At 39.1% G+C, this 22,945-nt stretch overlaps 1 protein-coding gene across 1 annotated transcript; it reads left to right on the top strand.

Moving 5' to 3' along the window:
* Positions 1-10,779: 10,779 nt before the first annotated feature.
* On the top strand, positions 10,780-22,914 carry LOC127777412 (cysteine synthase-like). Its single transcript, XM_052303997.1, has 7 exons — positions 10,780-11,149; positions 15,106-15,236; positions 18,638-18,837; positions 20,914-21,033; positions 21,314-21,472; positions 21,600-21,802; positions 22,514-22,914. The coding sequence occupies exons 1-7, from the start codon at positions 10,799-10,801 to the stop codon at positions 22,607-22,609; spliced, it is 1,260 nt and encodes a 419-aa protein (XP_052159957.1). The 5' UTR covers positions 10,780-10,798; the 3' UTR covers positions 22,610-22,914.
* The last annotated feature ends 31 nt before the right edge of the window (positions 22,915-22,945 follow it).

Raw genomic sequence — 22,945 nt, 5'->3', positions numbered from 1 at the left:
AAAAGTTTTCCATGGGATTCTAATTAAAAAATCATCTATTTTTCTTTTGTTCAAAAGGAGCCCGAGATGTTTCTTTGCCGGTGAACAATCATGCGGGCCAAGGATTTTGCCATGCCACTCGTGGTTGCGTGTTAGGTTACTGTTCCATGCCATGCTATCACAGTTGCACTATGATAAAACCCTATACCATCTCTCATGTCATAGCCAAAATATTTATCTTTAAAGTGCTAGTGAAGTGCATCAGTTATTCTTAAACTTATATGCGGGTGTCATTTATATCAATGAGCTCTAAAAATAAACTTTTGGATTTTCCGAACTTGTTTTGGATGTCATATAGGTCTAAACCGGTGCCAACCCGACATGCCAGTTTGGTTTCTACGTGTTAGTGGGACTCATATATCAGTCATGTAGAATAAATAAAAACATATTTTCTCACTCCCCTCTATCTCTTCCGACGCAGCTGGACGAGCGGTTCCTCCCCACAGAAGGCGCAGGCGGCATCCCTAGCCTATGTAGCTCTGACCGTGCCGAAGCCATCACAGACAATGATAGTGCTGCCACCACCCGCAGTGACTGTCACAACCGCGTCGCCATTGAGGCATTCAGCGTCAGTGCATCCTCTTCAACGCACAAGAAAAGGTCACCTTCCCACCGACACCAAGCCCATCTCTGGGCAAGTGTGAGCTGTGCGACCGCACCAAAAATTAGGGGCACAAAAATTATGTATTTCAATTTAAATCAATACGTCCCGATATATTTATGATCTCTTGATTCTATTTTTTCAAATATTTCACTTTCTCCTACTCCACTGAATTGGCAAGCCTAAATGAGTTATTTTCTTCTCAACTACATCAAAGAACTGTTCTTCGTATAGTTCTTTGATGTAGGAATTACATTTCTTTCTGATCAGGAAGAAGACATCTCTGAAGAAGAGCTAAAAGATGTCATCTTTTCCATGTCGGCTGAGAAATACCCTGGCCCCCTGACGGTTTTATTGGAAGTTTCTAAAAAAAAGCTTGGGAAATAATCAATGCTGATCTCTTAAGGCCAATTCAATCTTTCATGTCGGTAAACACCCGACAACTGAATGAACTTAATATCGCCCACATTTGCCTCATCCCAAAGAAGGGCAACCCATCTAAAGCAGATAACTACATGCCAATCAGTCTGATGCATAGTTTTTGCCAAAATAATTACCAAAATTCTGGCAAATAGACTTGCCCCTAGACTTAATGAGATGGTATCCCAAAACCAGAGTGCATTCATTCGGGGCAGGGCCATCCATGACAACTTCCTTCATGTGCAAAATCTAGTGAAATGTCTCCATCGAAGTAAGAATCCCTCCCTGTTCATCAAAGTAGACATCCCAAAGGCTTTTGACACGGTGAATTGGCCCTATCTTCTTGAAGTATTATAAAGCTTTAGGTTTTGCATCAAATGGAGAAACTGGACCACCAACTTGTTGGGAACCTCCTCTTCAAGGGTTCTCCTAAATGGTATGCCAGGCTGTGACATAATCCACGCTAGAGGGCTCAGACAAGGTGATCCTCTCTCTCCAATGCTTTTCAATGGAACCTCTACATCGAATCTTAAAAGCTGCCGAAGAGGTCTCCATCCTAACCCCCTTTACGGGTCGCAGTGTAAGATCGATATTCAAATGCTCTCTCTACGCGGACGATGTAGCCCTCTTTGTCAGGCCGATCAGAGAGGAACTTCTTTCTTTCCAAAAAATTCTTGGCTTCTTCGCCCAAGTAACTGGTTTGCAAACAAACATTCAAAAAACTGAGGTTTTCCCCATTACCTGTAAAGGTCTCGACTTGATCCTGTCCGCCTTTCCTGGGAAGCAAGGAACTTTTCCCTGCAAATACCTAGGCCTCCCTCTCCACTTCAAAAAGTTGCAAAAGGTGGATTTCATCCCGTTAATTGATAAATGTGGTTCAAGACTCCCTGACTGGAAAGGGCGTATTTTTACCTCGACGGGTCAGGAAACTTTGGTCAAATCGGTTCTATCTTCGCTACCAATTTACCACCTAACGGTGATTCAAACACCTAAATGGGTCTTAAAGCAAAGAGATTTGCTCCGGTCTAACAAAAAATATCTCAAGTTACCGGTACCTTACGGTACCAAATCATTTTTGATCGTTGGATGGATCTAACAATGCCTATCCTGTCCAGCTAGATCCAACGATTGAAAATGATTCGGTACTGTAAGATACCGGTACCTCGACATACTTTTTGCTGGATCGGAGCAAATCTCTAAAGTGAATCAACCATTTCAGAAGGGCTTTTCTTTGGAAAGGCGATGACCCGGAGAATGTTAACTCCGGTTCCAGCCTAGTGATTTGGAGCACGGTTTACCGCCTGAAACAGCTGGGTGGTCTTGGAATCCTAGACCTGGAAAAGTTCGCTTGGGCTCTGAGTATTAGATGGATTTGGTTTAGCTGGCAAGACGTTCATCGGCCGTGGTTTTGTATGGACCTCCCCTGCGACAATTCCGATCACAGGCCGTTTCAAGCAACAACAAAGATAGTTCTTGGTAATGGAAATAAAGTTGGGTTCTGGAAGGAAAATTGGGTAGACAACAGATGTCCCAAAGACATCGCCCCTCTGATCTTCACCCTCTCGAAGAGAAAAAACAGAAGTGTGTATGTGGAGCTAAGTAACCAAAACTGGCTTTCTTCACCGAGGCAAATTGCTTTGAACCCTGAAACAGAGGACACCATTGTGTGGCTCGTATCGTCCAATGGCGTTTACTATGCCAAGAGCGTTTACTTGATGCAATTCCAGGTGTCCTACTCTACCACAAACTTTCAGGATTTCTCGAAGACGTCGGTGGAACCGAAGCACCGTTTCTTTGGTTGGCTCACGCTTCACCACAAAGCTCTCATGGCGGTAGAAAACCTGCTCGTGCGCCATTGGCCGTGCAACTGGATATGCAGCCTGTGCACTGAATGCTTCGAGGGTACCACTCATCTCTTCATAAACTGCACTTTCATGCGTAAGGTTTGGAACCAAATTTGTGTTTGGAAACGACTTGGGTAACTCATCACCCCACCTCAGGTGGATATTTCAGCCTGGTGGGATCATATTTCTGCAATGGTCCCGAAAGAAAGACGGCAATCCATTCAAGGCGCTCTTATCACTACCCAGTGAAATATTTGGCTAGAGCGAAATAGAAGGATTTTTCCAAAACCAGCACAAATCAGACACACGGATTGCTAACCTAGTCTTACAAGAATTTGACCAAATTAGGGCAGTCGCTTTTCGCCCACATTAATAAGTTTAGCCTTTTTCCTAGTTAGTTGATCACTTATAGCTGGCTTGTCCACTTGCCGTGGATTTGTTTTATTGTAATCTGAGAACCTAATTTTCTGTATTGGCGCCTTTGGGGCCGAACTTTCCCTCTCTCAATGTATCGGGCGGGCAGATCTTCTGCCGACAAAGTTTTTTTTTTTTTTTTTTAAAAAAAAGAACTGTACTTTGTGATGATCGATGATATGAATGCATGTTATATTTCTTCCATTTAGTAAGAAAAAACTAAGTTGGTGTGACAATCGTTTTTCTTTTTAGCCGGAATGCCATTACATATGTACGTGACTGCACTTGTTGACATATATAGCTCTAGTTGTTATTGGTTGTGAATAATGCTTGCTAGTTTGATAGCAGAACATAGCTAAAAAAAGTAGTATTAGACCGATGCTTACTTTCCTGGTGCAGCTGAAGACACTATAGATTGAGCAAAAATTAGTGGTAATTAATAGAGACCCGTTTCAATGTAATTATAAATAATATATAACTTGATTAGTTATGCAATTAGTACTATACTATTTCGTAAAGATAAATAAGTATTCATTTTATAATTTGCCCAAGGATGGCCCTGATCGCCGCCATCTTCTCTTGCTGATATCATCTACTAAAGGGTGTATTTGGATAATGGGAAATGGGGAGTGGGATTGGGATTGGGAAATGAATGAAGGGTTAGGATTAAATGAAAAAGGGAGAATGAATGGTTAGGATTTAAAGATGTCTTTTGGTGGGTGGGAAATCATTTTCCAAACCCATTAACCAAACACTACCTAAATCATTTGTTTGTTCTTGTGCGCGATCTCGTCTCATCTACAATAATTGTGAGCTGCCGTGAACTCTGTTGCTTCTGCCGCATATGCTTCCATGTTTTCATAAGTCTCGATTGGTTATAGGTCACTGATGAGATGCATATGATCCCGACGCGGTAAGGAACGCTGCGCGGTGTCCCCGAGCTCGACGCGGAGGGGATCAACGAGACTGAGAGGGGAGAGAGAAAAGATATTTTTTTTTAAAAAAAATTGACGTGTAGATCCCACTAACACGTAGAGCTGGTTGACTCCTATGTTTGATACCCACGACAAGTTTAAATACCCAAACATATATTTTGAGAGTTCGGGGGTTTAGATGACGCACTCGTGCGGGTCTAGGTACTGTTCGTATGATTCACTCCTTTATAAATAAGATTTTAGAATATTTATTTTAAAATTTGGAATTAATAAAAGCTTCAATAATAAAAAAAAGTTGAGAGGAACAGGTCCTTTCTCACTATTTTCACTTTTCAACAATGTTGTTCAGATATTACAACAATTCTCAACCAAATCATGATGACACTGGTAGATTAAGGAGTAAAGCGCATGATAGGATCCTAAACTTATTCGCTTGTGTTATCAAGGTCCTCGTACTATTAGTTTAAAGGAAAAATACGAATTACCCCCCGAGCTATCGAGGTCGACCGAATTACATCTCCGAACTTGAAAACCAGATATTCTACACCCTCAACTATTGAAACTGGACAAATAACACCCCGACTCAATTCGGAGTGGTTTTGGGTCCACGTGGCAGTCTAGTCAGCATTTTTTTAATAAAAATAATAAGTGGCTCCACCTGTCAGTTCTCCCCCGCTCTCTGTCCCAATCTCTCCCCCTCTCTCTCTTTCTTCTCACCAGCACGGCTGCGGCCGCGCGAGGGCGGGAGCAGGCAGCGCCGCCCACGACGCTGCGCGCTCAACTACACATCCACCATGATCGCTGCCATGGCGCGGAGCAAGAGCCACGGCTGCTCGGAGAGCAAGGCCTAGTCCATATACAACCTCAACTACCCGTCCTTCGTCATGGCCGCGGGTGCAGGCGTTGGTGGCGCTGCTGGCGTTCAAGACGGCGGTGACCGACGACCCGTCGGGGGGCGCTGTCGTCGTGGTCGGACGCTGACGCTGACCCGTGCCGGTGGGCCGGCGTGACGTGCGTCAACATGTCGTCGTCGAGGCGGCTGGCGGGCGGTGGGCGGGGACAGAGGCCGAGGCTGGCTGTGGGTGGCGGGCGGCGGATCAGCAGATGGCAACAAATATCATGGAAATTCATTTGGCAATCAACGAGGCAACTACTGGAACTTGGAGCTGTTGCTGGATGCTGCTCATCACCTCCTCTTTCAGATGCAGTGCAGATCAAACAAATGATTGATTGGTGAATTGATCGTGTCAGTTCGTCACTTCGTCAGGCATTAGCGACAAGCCCTCCCTCCATCAGGGCAGGTTGCATTCGCACGGTCGAGCCGCGGCGACCGACGGCAAGGCGCGTGGCGCGGATGTGGCAGCAGACCGCCAGCAGTTGGAATGGAGCAGCTGGAGCGCTGGTGGTGAACGGCCAGACGGGATGACCTGTGGGCGGTGCTAAGCATGGAGACGTCACGACGCGAGGAGCCGAGGTCCTCGCCGCCCGCCGCGACCCGTCCTTGCGCCGCCGCCCGTCGTCGGGGCCACGCGTCGTCAGCGTCGCCATCGCCGGGAAGAACCTGTCCTGGTACGTGCGCCATCCGTGCTCGGCTCGCTCGCGCTCGTCCGCTACCTCAACCTGCACAGCAACCTGCGCAGGCGAGCTCTGCCTCCCGCTGCCGGCCGCCCGGCCGCTTCGCCTCCGTCTCAGCTGCCCATCCCCCTCGGCCGCCGGCAGCGCCGCCTGCTCCCGGCTCCTGCCCTGGCACGGCCGCCGCCGTGCTGTGAGAAGAGAGAGGGAGAGATTGGGATAGAGTAGAGAGAGATAGAGAGTGGTGCAGAACTGACAGGTGGGGCCCATTGATTATTTTTTTTAAAAAATGCTGACTGGGCTGCCACGTGGACCCAAAACCACTCCGGATTGAGTGGGGGGGGGTTATTTGTCCGGTTTTAATAGTTGAGGGTGTAGCATGTATGGTTTTTAAGTTCGGGGTATAATTCGGCCGACCTTGATAATTCGGAGGGTAATTCGTACTTTTTCCTAGTTTAAAATGCAATTCAGTCATTTAATATTGCATTTAGGCCACTTCGTTGTAGTATGCTCCCAAATAAACACGTACCACTCCCGCAAAGTGCGATCCATTGTACACCTTCGTAGTGATAATCATGCCACATCAGACTCACATGATCACCCCTTCTTATTTTCTTTTAGATGCACAAAAGTATTACACGTCATTCAATTAGCATGAAGGAAACGAGCTAGTTTACACAACGCGAGCGCCAGAGGTGCACACAGCAAGGATCGGAGAAAAAAACCTAGCCTATTGTAAGAGAAATTTTATACTAGAAATTTTGCTACCTCAAGCTCAAGTACTTAGTACTTAGTACCTAGTGATATCAAAATTTAAACTAGAAAAATGTGTCACCTAACTTCTTCTGGTACCTTCTTAAAAATGGTAAAATTATCCATATATAATTCATATAAATTTCTACATCTTACTTGGGTAATTTTACACTACATTGTTGGCGATATTCCCTTTCTTCCGATATCCCCCGTCAGGGCGTAATGCATGTAGTACCTTTTTTAGCAATTGACCTACGGGTGTGGTTTAGGTCCACTAAAAAGATGATTTTGTTTGGTACCAGTGCACTATATTAGTCTCAATTTGAGACATTGCCAAAACGATGAAATTCTTTAAAGATCTCTATGTTCTTAGAATATAACAACTTTTAGAGTTATTTTTTTTTTAACTTTAGCAACATATGATACATGTAAAAGATGACCTTTATCATCTAAACTATCCGGTTGTTTTTTTTTCTTAAAGAAAAAGCACTCCTCCTCTCGCGTTGCCCTCCCCAAGTGCAGTTAGGGAGGCGACGACCCGGCCGCCCCCTCTCCTCCTCCTTTCTCCTCCGCCACGCTACCGCCCGAGCGGTTGCTGGCAAAGCTGTGCGGCCACAGGGACGGTGGCGGCAGGGCCTCTTGCGCTTGGGCGGCCAGGGGAGCTGCCCACAACGGCGGCGACCGCCAGATCTACACCGCTTCGGCCGGATCTAGCGGGGTGGCGGCTGGTGGCGGGGACGGTGATGGCAACAGTGACGGGGATGATGCCAGTAAAGGCAGGGGCAAGCTGCGCCGGGCGGCGGTGGCTGAAGGCGGTGGGGATGGTAACGGCGGTAGGGTGTGGGGTGTGGGCCGCGGTGGAGTTTGTGACCTCAGCATCCCCGGATCCGCGTCGGCCGCTGCCGGATCTGGAGCCAGACGTGAGGTAGGAGGCGATAGGCGGTGGGGATGCAGTGGTAGCGCGCGGATGGTGGCTGCAGGCGGCAGGGATGCATCCATGAGAGCGTCAGTGGGAGCAGAGGAGGCGCGGCCGGCGGTGGCGCAGGTCGACGTGGCACATGGAGGCATGGCCGGCAGCATGCAGGCCGACGCGACACGTGCAGCAGAGGGAGGCCGGCGCGGCCATGGTGGGAGGCTGTTGTGGTACATGGAGGCGAGGCCGGTGACGGCACATGGAGACGTGGCCGACAGCAGCGAGGTCGGCGCGGCATATGGGGGTGCAAACAGCGTGAGGTGACCGGCGAGGCGCGGCCGGTGCGGATCGGAGGCCGGCGAGGCGCAGATGGCTCGCGGTCGCAGCGCAAGGAGGCGATTATTTTTTATTATTCTCAGAATAATATGCATAAATATACATGGTTTTCTCAGGAAGGGTGGAATATATGTCTGGACTAGTTAATTATCTTCCGTGTTTACCAACTGTCCTAATTAATTCTTTGACTATAATGTTATCATAGGGGAGCAAGATAATATGCATAACGCAAAAACTAATCAGCTAGGGCTCTCAATATTGTCTTATCGCGCGACGTCAACCATAGAAGCCGTGGAGAAGCCAGCGCACATGCATGCCTTTTTTCCTATTACACATGCATGTATTTTTTTCTCCTTCTTACAAAGTTTTCTCTCAAATTACTTATCCGATCTATAATCCGATTACACCATTGTGTTCGTTGCAATTAAATCTTCAAAACTAGATCTTACATGATTATACTACGATGAAAAAATATTTATACTTGTAAATTACTTTTATTATATACTTAAGTTACTTTTATTATATATATAAATTACTTTTAGATTTGACTAAATTACTTTTTATATATTCATAATGCTTTAAGTCGATTATGTTTATTATAGTTTTTAGTCAATTCTATAATTTATGGACTTTAAATTTAATTTTTAGATACAAAATATTTTTCTCTCGAATTTACTTCTAATGTTGTAACAACTTACTTCTATTTTGTACTAACTTACTTCTATTGCATAGCTAAGTTACATCTATTGCATAGCTAAGTTACTACTACAATTTAAATAAATTACTTTTAAATTAATGAAATGTTTGAATATATTCAACATGGATCTTGTTTTGTCTCATATTTTATGTAGAGTACAATGATGTAAATAGATCATGAAAATAATACGTGATTTAAAAGATATAAGTTATTAAAGAGCTTAAATCTAAAAGTAATTTATGTATAGGAAAAAAGTAACTTACATATATAATAAAAGTAAATTACAACATAGATATTTTTTTAATCAGAATATAATCGTGTAAGATCTTGTTGTAAAGATTTAATTGCAACGACCATAATGGTATAATCGGATAAGTAATTTAGGAGAAAATTCTCTAGGAAGAAAAAAAAAGGCATGTACTATTGAGCATACTAGTAACTGTTTTTTTTTTTTGGAAGAGAAGGGTGTCGCTGGTTAGCGATATGCCGCTAGCGCGCACGATATAGCCGTGTCCTATGCATAAATATACATGGTTTTCTAAGGTCAAGTTGTTATTACAGAATTGGGAGTTTTTTCCATCACTAATATAAATACTTGTTAGATATGTCTTAACGGCAAAGACCAGCTATACAACTATTTTTTATTATAAAAAAATAATCATAAATTACTATATAATCGATAATTTGATCTAATAGGAGGCCCATATATATAATGGTATATATTGATTTGACATGATTTTGTTTATAATTACTAGCAATAATACCCGTGCATTGCAACGGATTCTAAATATATAAATTAAATTTCTAAACCATATATTACAATTGGACTGAAAGAAATATAATTAAATTAAAAATTCTAAACCATATATCACATTGGACTAAAAGAAATATAATCATAGAAATAACTACATGAAACTACAAATAACTTTGGTTAGAACGATAATTCAATATCAGGAAAATTATATAACTAAATCCCCATTATTTTTCATTTAGCTATAAATAATTCAATATTATAAATTACAACAATTTTAATGGATCAAATAGTGCTAAAAGTAATAATGGAAATGAAAAAAATGAATTAGCTAGAATTTTTTTTAAAAAAATTAGCCCATAGATGAAAATCTGATGGATTAATTCTGAACATGTACTTGTTTCATTGACATAAAATTGAATTTTCCTGTTCTATTAATGTTCCTATGGTCTCAATATTATGTGAGTAGTTCAAAGAATGGTTAGGTTAGACAAAAAGGAATATTGCCTTCATCCATAGATGATGGAGGTTGGCAACAACGACAAAAATCAGAACAACATGAATACAACTGGCAACAACGTGGTACTGGTAGAGAGAGAAATGACACGGCGAGCTCTGGTGATAAACACAATTGGATGAGTGCATTGAAACGTATTCCCGGACGAGTTGGTTCCATTTTCCTTGAACGCGTAGGAAGAACGTTAGATTAAAAAAAAAGAGTAACATTGTTCATCGTCTTCCCTAGCCGAAATAAGAAACAGAAGAGGAGGGAAAATGGACGTTTGGTCCTCCGACGACCAAATGGTGGTGAGTAAGGTGGTCGGACGTGTCCCATGACGTGACTTGTCAATAAATAGTGACTTGTCAATAAATAGTTGCGGTTGGCAATGAGGAAAACCAGAATAGCGAGAACAACAACGATGTGGTCCCAACAGAGAGAGGAATGACAACGGTGAGCTCTGGTGGTTACTTCAACTGATTCCTTAGAAGCTACTCCCTCCATTCCAAAATATAACAATTTTTTGTTGGATGGGACGTATCCTAATACTAAGAATCTAGATTCGTAGTACTAGAATATATCTCATCCAAGCAAAAGCTGCTATATTTTGGGACGGAGGGAGTAGAAGCTAGCTATTCTCGATCGTGGAAAAAATCCCTGCGACGAGTACACATATCTATTTTATTTATTTTCGTAAGATATACACATGCATGATCATAATTTGGTTCCACTAGCTATATACGGTGTATATAGCTAGTAGTTTGCCCGTACTATACTAGATAACACTATAATATTCTCAAGGAGAAAATTTCTAACGAAGCAACATTAATTCCTCTCGTCAACTATACGTTACTGTTTCTCTCACCGTCTTTGTCGTTGCATCATCGATAAACTATTCTATATATGCTGAATTAATTAACGAGGGTGACAGAGCACTGTGCTCTCTTAACTACTATATATACAGCATTGGGCTAGCTATGGTTCTTGCCATCGGAGTACAGCCTAATAGCTAGCTAGCTACAAGATGTATTCCACTATGATAACATCCACTAGAACGTACTACTACAGGTTCCAACCAAATGATCAAAGTCCGGGTCGATTTGCACTGCAGTGCCATGCTACGACGACGCCCACGATACGATCATGTACTAACATGCCCTACGCTATTATGGGGAGATCTCGAGCATTCCCGTTTTCGTCATTCACATTAGGTAGAGCTCCTGCCCTTGTTTTGAGCAAGCGATCAAAAGGTAAAGATGAGCGAGTTATGGCAACAGAGGAAGAAGATGGGGCAACAGAGGAAGAAGATGCAAGGAAAGGCATCCCGTTTCTGCTTTCGTCCCAAGAAGAGAACATCGCCCCTGACATCCTCCAGGTTGATCTATATATAACCCCTTCTAGGCCTTCTAGGCCCTCCCCCTCGTATTCCATTTAATTAGGCCTTTTTCTCTAAGAAATATTCCATCTGTCCCTAAATATTTGACGCCATTGACTTTTTTAAACACGTTTGACCGTTCGCCTTATTCAAAAAATTTAAGTAATTATTAATTTTTTTTCCTATCATTTGATTTATTTTAAATATACTTTTATGTATACATATAGTTTTACATATTTCACAAAAGTTTTTGAATAAGACGAACGGTCAAACATGTTTGAAAAAGTTAACGACGTCAAATATTTAGGATGGAGGGAATAGATTTAAAAAGAATTTCGTGCGAATTGAACTGATTCCTAAATATGTCATACAAAATTCTTGCGCTTCAAACAAGCCTTTTTTGGGGTTGGCCTTAGGCTTGGTTTAGTTCCCAAATTTTTTTTCCCAAAAACGTCACATCGAATCTTTGACATATGCATGGAGCATTAAATATAGATAAAACAAAAACTAATTGCATAGTTTGCATGGAAATCGCGAATCTTTTGAGCCTAATTAGTCCACGATTAGCCATAAGCGCTACAGTAAACCACATATGCTAATGACGGCTTAATTAGGCTCAAAAGGTTCGTCTCGTAGTTTCCAGACGAGTTATGAAATTAGTTTTTTTATTCATGTGTGAAAATCCCTTCCGATATCCGGTCAAACATCCGGTATGACACCCAAAAATTTTCTTTTCGCATGCTTATAGCGTACAGCTCTGCTTGGGGAAAATCGTTAAGAGGAAATGGAAGTTGAGGGGTGGTAAAGGTTGTTAAATTTATTGTTTGGGTAGTGAGCGTGAAATTATGTTTTAGCAGGGATTAGGAATAGAAGTTTAATATATAGCAAACTCACACCTTTTTAATACACGGGTAGATGCAAATAATTGGAAGGAAATTCTCCTGCTAAGCATAACGAACTCCTCATAATTCTCATCTCTACTAATACCAAGCAAGGGATGTGGAGAAAAATAAAACTCCCCCACAACCAATCCCTACCAAACTCCTAATCCACTTCTCGTGAACAAGCTGACCGTTGGACAAATGTCCTAGCTAGTCGTAATAGATCACTTTAATCAAAATGGATAAGGTAGCTGCTTTTGGCCTTAACTTTGGTTATTGTGGTGGCTAAGATGGGTTATCATTGATCCCCACAAATTGCAAGAATGCTTATTCGTGGAGAAAGTTTTATAGGCTACCTAGAATATACGGAAACAAAGAAATGGTCTTATATTTGAGAACATTGTACCTAGAGTATAATCCTGAAGGCTTTCTTTTTTTTTTTTTTTTGAAAAATGATCTCCTTCTTTTGATATACAGGCTTAATAATCACAAAAAGTCGGTTTTAAGTTCATAGATTAAATCGCTCTAAATACTTTGTTTGTTTTATATAAAATTTTTACTGCGGGCCCTTCCTGCAGTGGTTTAGTAAAAACAATAATATTGAGTAGTTTTAGGATTTAATTTCACTAATTAGTTTATCTTCCCTCAAAAGGTTGTTATATTAATCCCTGTTAATTAGTATGACCTGTTTACTGTAGATTATATACGGATCTATAATAGCTTGACAGCTTAGAAACGGATATAAAGTAGTAACTCAATAAAACAACACAGGAAGAGTAAAACACAGCATTTATATATTATCTTCTGTAAGTTGTTTTTGTTGGGCCATAGGGCAATATAATGCTATGTAAGTACTGTAGATCATCTCAACACTGCAGAGTAAAGTCTACTAGTAGTAAAATTTACAACAAAAATAAATGTGCAACTTCCCACCTTCTCGAAATGACCTAAAAATACCATTTTAAGATGGGAATTCCAGTACTCGATCTTTTAGTTGGGTCACTTGATCACCCCTAACATGTATTAAAAAAATGTTACTTTAGTGGAACGGAACTCACACAAAAGGGTTGCTTCAATAGTTCAATAATGCTCACGAACTAATTCAGCACAAAAATAAATTGATGTGATGCGGCTTAATTTGATCACAAATTACATATTCACGTCAAAAAGAATAAAGTGTCATAGGAATAATGTGTCTATGAAAAAAAAAGACATAATGTGATGTTTACATGTCACCATAGAATGTCTATATATGTATATACCATTTCCAACTTTTTGGCCTTCCAAATGCCAATAGACCGGTTTGTTTTTAGACTATGCTCTAGTTTTCAAAAGACCATTATGGGGCCACCAAGTAGGTGACGAAAATGCCTGTAAATTTTCAACTTCTAATATTTCTGTATTATAGGCAAGCAACCTTTTTCCACTGCATGCTATCCCAAACCAATTGCGTAGAGTTAATTGCATCGACGGTGCACGGACTTGTCAGGTGGATGTAATCTAGTACATAAACATGTGAAATGCTTAGTTTGGTACATGAATTTGTCAGGTGCGTACGAACCAAAGCAAAAGAAAATAATAAAAGGCTAATCTTGCTGATTTAAGTACTAATTACAATGCTACATAAACACATATGAGAAGAACAATACATACATCTACAATTATTCAGTAAAAGGTATAATAAGGCCTAAAAATTGCATGGAGAAAGATATAAAAAACCGACTAATGATGCAAAGGGTGAAACAAACAATATTAAAGCACAAATCTAGTTTACAAAGATAGCATGTCTCATGTCCACCTCGTGGGTACACACGTCGCATATTCTAATAGGTCTCTAACTTAATAAAATTGACTATGACACATCCTTTTGGCCTTGTTTCATACACATTAGACAAGTTCATGTACTAAAATGAGCATTTTACAAGTTTGTACAGTAAGGGCCTGTTGGGGAGCTTAAAATTCTGATAAGCAGCTAGTTGATAGCTAGCTTCTGAGAATCTGGAAAAGCTGGGTTTTCCAGCTTCTGACTTCTAGTTCATTTTTTGGATTCTACAACTACAGCTTCTTAGAATCTGGACCAAAAGCTGAACTGTTTGAGAGAACTTCTGATTCTGGAAGAAGCTGCAGCGGCTAGAAGCTCCCCTAAATAGGCCCTAAAGTTTGTATGCCGCTAATGCAATTGAGTCAATTGCATATATCCTAGGGAAAAGTATATATGGTGGAAACCACGAGTGGAAACAGGGAAACCTTTTTATAAAAGTTTCAAAAAATTCAAACAAGTAGGTAATTTGTAAATAAACAATCCTACAAAGTTAAATGAATAAACTCAACTTTGCTAATGAGATATAAAATCAACAAATCACAGATGAATAACGCTTAGCTTTATTTTCTCCTATGTTTCTCATTTTTGAATCTCAAAAGTAAAGTTGAGTTTATCTTCGGAACTTTTTGCATGGTTGGTTATTTGTGAGATTTTTTTTAAAAAAATTTGACAACTTTTATATCGTTTTTTGAGATATTCAAATTGAGAAACATATATAGGAGAAAAGGACAAAAAAAAACAGGAACAATGTTCTTCCTCTGTGAGTTTTTAATTTTATATCTCATTGATGAAGCTGAGTTTGTTCAAGTTTGTAGGGTTGTTTATTCACGTATTACCTACATATATGCGATTATTTTTTGAGATTTTGTTAATACTTCTGTAAAAAAGTTTTCAAATTTTCACTTAAGATGTGGTTTTCAACGTATACTAGCTAAATGTTTGTGCTTTGCTACAGATAGATAAAAGGAGAATTTCATAATATTGCCTAAAATAAGCAATAATATATTTTCCATGAAATGTATAAGCTACCAACCTTTTTCTATATATAGGGAATACCCAACTTAATTTTAAGGAGTTCAAGGGGGTAATATGTAAAATCTATAATGAAAGTAGGCGAGATGTAGAATCGCTGCCATTATCATTAGTCATATATACTTTCCCACATATATGTGTCAAAAAATAAGAGATGTATTCTATGTTTGCCCTGCACATGTAGATGTATTTTATTTATCTATATTTTTTTCTTTATTCAGCTGATCGGATGGACACCACTGATAGAAATGAAGAAGATTAATGCTAGCAGAAGGGCTGCGGGAGTTCGTTTGGTCGGGAAGATGGAAACATACCAACCTCTTTGTTCAGTCAAAGACAGGACTGCCCTTGGGTTTGTGAATATATCCAACACTTTTAGATTAAACTATCAGGAAATTGCATATTAATATTTCAGTATCTTTATATTTAACAAAGATACATTCTACTCCATTGAACTATTTCATTGGGTCACTTAATGGACTAAACTATTTTTGGCTCATCTTACCCTTAAATTATTAAAAATGGTTCATTTTATTGCTTAACAGTATTTTCTTTCAAGTCATGTTCTAAGACGACTCTTTTTTAAACAATGGATGACACCATTATCAAAGTTAAAAAAAATATCATTTTATATGATTGCTTACTTGAACTTAATTTTGTTGTTTAAATCAATCTTAGTTGTTTCCCATATGTAAATAATGATAAAATATTTAAAAATGTTGAGAGATAAGTTGTTATACATCTATTTAATTCTATCAATTTTAGTGCAGAAATATGACAGATAACAAAAAGAAAAATATCACGATGAGTAAACTGAATTGTTTTCAATAGATCATGATATAAAGTGACCTGTAAAATAGAATAAGGGGTTAAGTGCTCCAGCAAAACATATAGTTCGGAAGAGTTAAGTAAGACTTTTTTTATCACCTTTAACCAAAAGTACATAGACTTAAAAGCATTTGCACCTCTGACTGACAAAAGCAAAGCTATGTGAGATAGAAACTGCGGACAACTGCAGAAAAATTACTGTTGTTGCGAAATGTTGTTAAATGTTGACTATTTTCTACTGTAGCAAATCTACCGTACCAATTAATTTGATCCATTCGCTGCAGGAACTAGATCCTCTGAGTTAGGAAAAGCTATGTCAGAGGACAGTAGCACATCGATCCGCTGTCCACCAAGCATTATTTCTCAGCTCATCGGAAAAATTAAAAAAATAGTATTTCTGAAATAGCTCAGAGATTGTAACAAATACTTTTGGCCTCTCATCTATCTCAAATCAAAATAAAAACTTTTAACTTTTAACTAAAGAGTTGTAACATGCATATAAAATTTGTCTTCATGCACTACTTCAAGAACAATCATAGGTGTCAATTGAGAACTGGCGATAGGTGTCGGTTTCCTAATCAGCACCAATTTATCGGCACCTATGCAATAGATTATAGATGCCGGTTTTAGAACCGACACCTATGAAGATTATAGGTGCATGTTCTTAACTATAATAACCGGCACCTATGTGGTACACGCGAGACAAAAAAAGAAGTATCAATTTGAGCCGATGCATCGAGGTGCTCCTAGTTGCCCCAAATCCAAATCTCACATCTCACAATCCGCAAATCACCAAATCAAACAAGAAGGATTCCGGTAAGAACAACAATTAAGATAAAATAAAGAATTGACGCCAAAAAGGACATCAGAGTCGTTCCTTGCCGCTCAGCCGACTGCCGCCTTGCCTTGCTCTTCCATCCCCTGTCCCTTCGCTGCACGCGCTACCACACTCCCACTCTATAGATTTCTCTTTTGGCGACGAGGTGGTAACGGGCACGGCGGCGGCAACAGCAACAGCAGCAGGTGAAGATGATGACGAGGTCGAGGAGACGTACGACGGAGGTAGGTAGGAGGAGGCGGATGCGGTGGGTGGGAGTGGGGCGGCGGGGAGTAGTTGAAGAAGATCCATTGGCCCCCAACCTCCACGTCGGCTAGATCCAGTGGCCCCCACCTCCACACCGGCAGCCATAGAGGAGAAGTGGAGGGGTTTTGTAGTAGCAATGCAACTTCGTATGAAGGAGTGATGATTTTTTTATGAAATAGTATTGCTCCCATTTCTATATGAAGGTTCTCTTAAGAAATGCAATTAAAAATCAAATTTTGTACTCCTTTTCTTAAGAGAACAACCATCAAGAATCGTTTTTCATTGGTAGTTTTCTTAAAAAACAATGATTTTCAAAAAGTAGTTCCTTATGAATAACATCTCAAAGTAGTGACAGTTTTTGAGGGGTGAAAGGGTAAAACAGCACCTTAGAAATGTTTATATTTGTGTCTATTTGTAGGAATGTATGCATTTGTAAACGGATGGGGTAGACACCATGTTTGATAAACCCTGAGCTCCACTCGAGACACTCACGGCTATGATTGGCCTGATCTTTCGGTGAGTTGAAGATAATTACGATTCGGGAGAAACGTTGACGACCTAACTACACCCATACGAGACGTTGTTGTGTTGTGCCTTAGCGATTGATACACCTCTCTTCATGAGTTGTTGATCTTGCCGATGCAGATCAACCTTATTCCCGCAAGCATATCAAAGAAACAAGCAAGAACAAGATAAATCAATCTAAATTGCAAATAGGAATTGAATACAAATGAAAAGTTGGGGTTCCGTAATGAGCAAACTGGTGATCTAACCAATCATGGATTACACGGCAAAGTAGCAGAGCTAAACTTTAATCTAAACAAAACCTAAGAAATCCTTAAGGGACCTATCTATTTAAGGAGGTGGGAGGACACCAAGGGGTCCCTAGGGTCGTGCTCCGCCTGGTTGGGGCGCACCCCACATGGGTCCCACTTGGGCCTGGTCCCAGATGAAGTTACAAGCTCATAGGCCCATTCTTGGTGACGCAACACCTTGTTTCTGTGATTGTGGATGACTGGGATGGAATTTGATGATGAGGCCAGATCTGTTGGAAAGAGAATTCCAAGATCTTTCCATCAAATACTCATAGACCCAAAATGGAGCATGTATGTACACTTGGCGGCCGTTTAAAATCAACACGGTAGCAGGTGGCCGAATTAGAATCTAAAACTTGGTCAAATGATCTTGATATGAGCAACGGTTGTATTAATAGTTTGCATGGTCACATCAATTTTACACGACACCTTGTTGAAATAATATACAATTCCTTTGGAAAATATGTAGTGTAAACTACATATATAGTAGAAACCAGCTGAAAACAGCCGTTAGATCATAAAATAGATGTATGAGATTTGGAATAAAAGTTTTATTGTTGATGTCGTGGACAAATCTCATATATCCATTTTTTATCTAACGGTACTTTCTAAGTCTCCTCTATATATGTGATTTGCACGGTACATTTTAACTAGCTGCTCGGGCTAGTACTCCCTCCATACTCATAAAGGAAGTCGTTTAGGACAACAACACGGTCTCCAAAACACAACTTTGACTTATTGTTTCTATAAAAATATTTATTGAAAAGTGATATATGTATACTTTTATGAAAGTATTTTTCAAGACAAATCTATTCATATAATTTTTACATTTTCAAATTCAATAACTTGAGAGTTATTCATTATTTATATTCCCAAGGTTTGACTTAAATATTGTCCTAAACGACTTCCTTTATAAGTACGGAGGGAGTACAATGCATCTTCAAGTACCATATAAGAAATTTGTATGCATGGACTTCGGATGTTTGTTGTACATTCAGACCCTTTTTTTCTATATTTGCTCTGCAGTATGATAGAAGATGCTGAAAAGAGGGGCTCGATTTCACCCGGAGATACACTAATCGAGGCAACAAGTGGTAACCTTGGGATTGGTTTGGCCGCTGTTGCTATTCAGAAAGGTTACAAATTTATTGCTGTAATCCCTAATAACTATCCACCTGATAAGCAGAAGTTAATAAAGTATTTGGGCGCCGAAGTAAGAACAACTGGTAAGTGTTAAATACGTACTTATACATGCTTGCAGTATGACGATCACTATGGCTGGTTGGTACCTTTCTGCCTGTGCCTTAGCTGCATCAAAACTTTTCTAGACCATATTATTATCTTTTACTAGATAAATACATGTGCTTTGTTATGGATAGATACGAATTATACATGACCTAGCATTATTTGGAACAATTGATTGTAAGGTTTTTAGAACAATTCATCCCTATAGATGTCTTTGCATGATGAACTTGTATTTTAAAGATGAAATAATGTTGAACCAATATATATGACTATTTGTAATATAAAATGAATAGTTAGTAAAACAAATTAAATAGAGTTTGTGAAGATGGTAGATTAACCACCACCACCATTACATTCTTTTTAGAATAATATAGATATAGATAATTAATGGTGGTGTGATCCTTTCGAGGTTGCTCCATTTCTTAAAAACAACAACAACTACTACCTCTAGCCACAAATAAATGATATTTTAGAGAGAAATTTACTCACAAGACATTATTTTAATTGTTAATTACTAGTATAAAATCTATAAAAAATATAGCAAAGTCATAATATTTTAGAACTATTAAAGACAAATTTAATCAATAAAACAGGACCTGCTTAGGAGGTCTTTACCTAGCGCCGGTATTTACACCTAATTAATCCCATGTTTATAAAGATTTTGGGGAGTTTAAAAAGCATGACACATAAATGCTGGCATTGGATCAACAAGGGTGTTTACAAATCTCTATAAATATTTTAGTTTAAACCTAGCCATACCATTTTCAAACACTAAAACAAATGACAAAAACTGAAATGAGTTGACCCACAAACTATCCTTCTAGCTGATTATCTATATATGTCGAGCTTTACTATATGCCTAGCAAATGGGGGTTGAAATTCCTTTCATTCTAGATACTTGTAGCATCATTCCCAAACTGTCGAAGGATGGTTGCAACCATCTCTTCTACGGGGGATTAAGGAGATAAAAAGAGATACAAACTAAACACAATATATGCCTTAAACAAACTAATAATTTTTAATTAGAAATCTGATCTATGTAAACATTAAATTGTTCACTTATTTAAGCATCCCACCTTGTATGACTACATCAAATACATGTCCACACACACCTCAACAAATAATATAAGATTCAAGCAAGTAAAACAAGAAGAAAAACAACATAAGATTCTAAAACAAACACCTCAACAAACATACAGTTATCAACTGTAGGACTCTTGCAACAACTAAGTTGATGTTCAAATCGGAAGAATTTGTGGGATTGATGGGTATAGTACCATCATCACCACCTCTCCTCGCGGATCATTTGTTGTAAGCAGACACTGATACTACTACAAAATGGCAAAACACCAATCCTTAGTGTCTAACGGTTTTATAAGTCAATTTTTGAGATTTAGCTTTGAAGCCATAATCCATTATCAGTGGCTTGCACTAATATCTTATGATTCATGAACAAGGATAGTTGGAGATTAATGAGGATGTGAATGGTCAAATATATATAATACACATCCCATACTAGACAAGAAAGATCGGTCTCTCAGATCGATGGTATAGCTAGGTAGTCTTGCACAAAGATCTAGACATGACCATTTAAAGCACCTAACAAATAGCTTGATCTTAATGACAAATGATTACAAATTGAGTTTACCCTCTATTCTCACCAAGTTTAATAGTAGAGTTAACTATGAGCTTATAGCTCATATTAAAGTTAACATGTATAATAGATAAGCTATAAGGTTATCAATATCTTTTTCTTTTCTCTCTGTCTCTCACCTATGCATTTATTGTTTCATCTTGAAGTATGTGAATAGCTTGCTCTTGCATGAGAGCTTTTAAATTCTTTCTCCTGGTCCACATAACCTTATAGTTGGCTTATAGTATATTAAACTTGCTCTAAGGTTGTATCAATTAACCGATAAGATAGCTCTTACAAACATTTGGATATTTTCTTTGTAGTAGTACGAAAAGCCTAAAACATTTCTTACATATACCATCTAGAGTTAAGCATGTTTTTGGCTGCATTGATCGTATGGACTTCTCTTTTCAATTTTATGCAGAAGGTCCATATAGGAATATGGAGAAAAAGGTTGAGGAACTTAAAAAAAGTATAAAAAATTCTTATAATCTTGATCAAATGGTCAATGAAGCAAACGTAGAGGCACATTATAAGTGGACAGGTATACCTTTCGAAAACCTACTCTTTTTATTCACAGTATGTTGTAGTTGTGGTTTTTTGCTTAGTTTTTCTAATTAATTGTGTATTGTAAGGCTTAGTCCCGTTTCTCCTAAAATAAGACACCTTCTTCTTATACAAAATACGTCGGCAACAACTGGCCTAAAAAAATTATGATTGGATTATAAGAATATTACAACACAAATTCGATAGTAATAAGATATATATAACACAAACAACAAAACAACCGCAAACTGATGGTTATATCTCTCTTTTGGAAACAGGACCTGAAATTTGGAAAGATACAGCAGGCAAAGTGGATATTTTTGTGACGTCTGTGGGTTCAGGGGGCACATTAGCAGGAGTAGGAAAATACCTAAAGGAGAAAAACCAATCTATAAGGATAGTCGCCGTGGAACCTGCGGAAAGCCCCGTACTGTCAGGTAATTCTATGTACGCATAGATAACATATTTTTTTCTCTCCCCTTTCTAGTAATATATAGATAAATGGCATTTACCCTAATGCAAAATCACCACAACTAAGTAGCAGTTTAATTTGGCTCTGTTTAGGTGGCAAAGCCAGCAAGCACAGGATCCAGGGCATAGGGGTGGGTTTTGAAACAGAAATTTTGAAGGCACATAAACCTATTATTAACTATGAAGTGAAGACAATACGTAGTGACGATTCCATAACAAAAGCGAGGATGCTGGCCAGGGAGGAGGGGTTGCTTGTTGGTATTTCTGCTGGTGCAAATATAGCTGTTTGCTTGGAGGTAAATGCTCCCGATCAACTCTGTTCTTTTTTACTTGTCTTTTATTATGTCAGCATGGTCTCCAATGTGTGAAGTTACTTCTCTATATGTGTGAAGTTACTTCTCTTTTTTTACTATATGGTCTCCAATGTGTGAAGTTACTTCTCTACATGTTCCGTTGGAGGTAAATGCTCCTGATCAACTCTGTTCTTTTTTACTTCTCTTTTATTATATATACCAACTAGAGTTTGCACCAACGATGATATTTCTTATTTCCCCTAATCAAGGATGCTCCCAATCAACGTTACACTCCTAATTTACTTACCAATACATACCTTATATTATTTGTAATAATATGAGCAACACTCTCGTGTTCTAAATTATTTGTCGTTTTAGTTTTGTACTAAATCATGTGTTCCAAAGTTTAGCAATTAATTTCTAAAAATTCATATAGTTGAACAACATGTAAGTTATATACTAGTATGAAAGTATTTCTTATGGTAAGTTCAAAAATATGAATAATATGATGATAAACTATATAAATTCTAGAAAATAGAAGTCAAAGTTAGAAATATTTCACTTCATACAAAGCTAAAACAATAAATAACTTGAAACGGATATGGAGTAAATAAAACTGCTCCGGTGGACCATGCGTCCATGCCTATCTATATATGTACTAGTAGTACTTGTGGATCGATCATTCGATCTCATGAATATTCGTGGATGACACAGCTTGCGGCGAAAGAGGAGAACAAGGGGAAGATGATCGTCACCATGCTCCCTAGCGGCGCCGACAGATACCTCAGCTCCGATCTCTTCAAGTACTGATCGATCAATGACCGTTGGATATGCAAGAGATCGTCAAGTCTTGCTTGGTTCAGATTTGCTTCTTGATGTGTATGCGACAGAGCACGTACTACATATGTGTTGTTCCCATGAATATATTTTAATAACAAAAATGATTTACATGTTTGGCTTCTGTCATAAAAGCACACACATATAAGTACATTCATGTACTCCTGCAGTCCTGCCGTAGCAAACAAGTGTCTGCAGCTGCCATACGTACGTGTGTGTAAGAGTGAGCCATAGTTTGTCGATTGTGTACCCTGTTTCAGTAATGTACACGATAATCAGTCGAGTATTAATTATTCATAATGTTCTCGA

This window comes from Oryza glaberrima, chromosome 6 (genome assembly GCF_000147395.1).
Source record: "Oryza glaberrima chromosome 6, OglaRS2, whole genome shotgun sequence".
Classification (NCBI taxonomy): domain Eukaryota; kingdom Viridiplantae; phylum Streptophyta; class Magnoliopsida; order Poales; family Poaceae; genus Oryza; species Oryza glaberrima.
Note: the sequence above shows the minus strand (reverse complement) of the source record. Positions and strands in the feature narration are given on the sequence as shown.

Excerpts from the sequence above, each read along its gene's own strand:
- LOC127777412 (XM_052303997.1), top strand. The coding sequence starts at position 10,799 with ATGTATTCCACTATGATAACATCCACTAGAACGTACTACTACAGGTTC. Across the intron at positions 21,034-21,313 it reads GGCACATTATAAGTGGACAG|GACCTGAAATTTGGAAAGAT; the intron begins GTATACCTTTCG and ends TTTTGGAAACAG. Across the intron at positions 21,803-22,513 it reads ATATAGCTGTTTGCTTGGAG|CTTGCGGCGAAAGAGGAGAA; the intron begins GTAAATGCTCCC and ends TGGATGACACAG.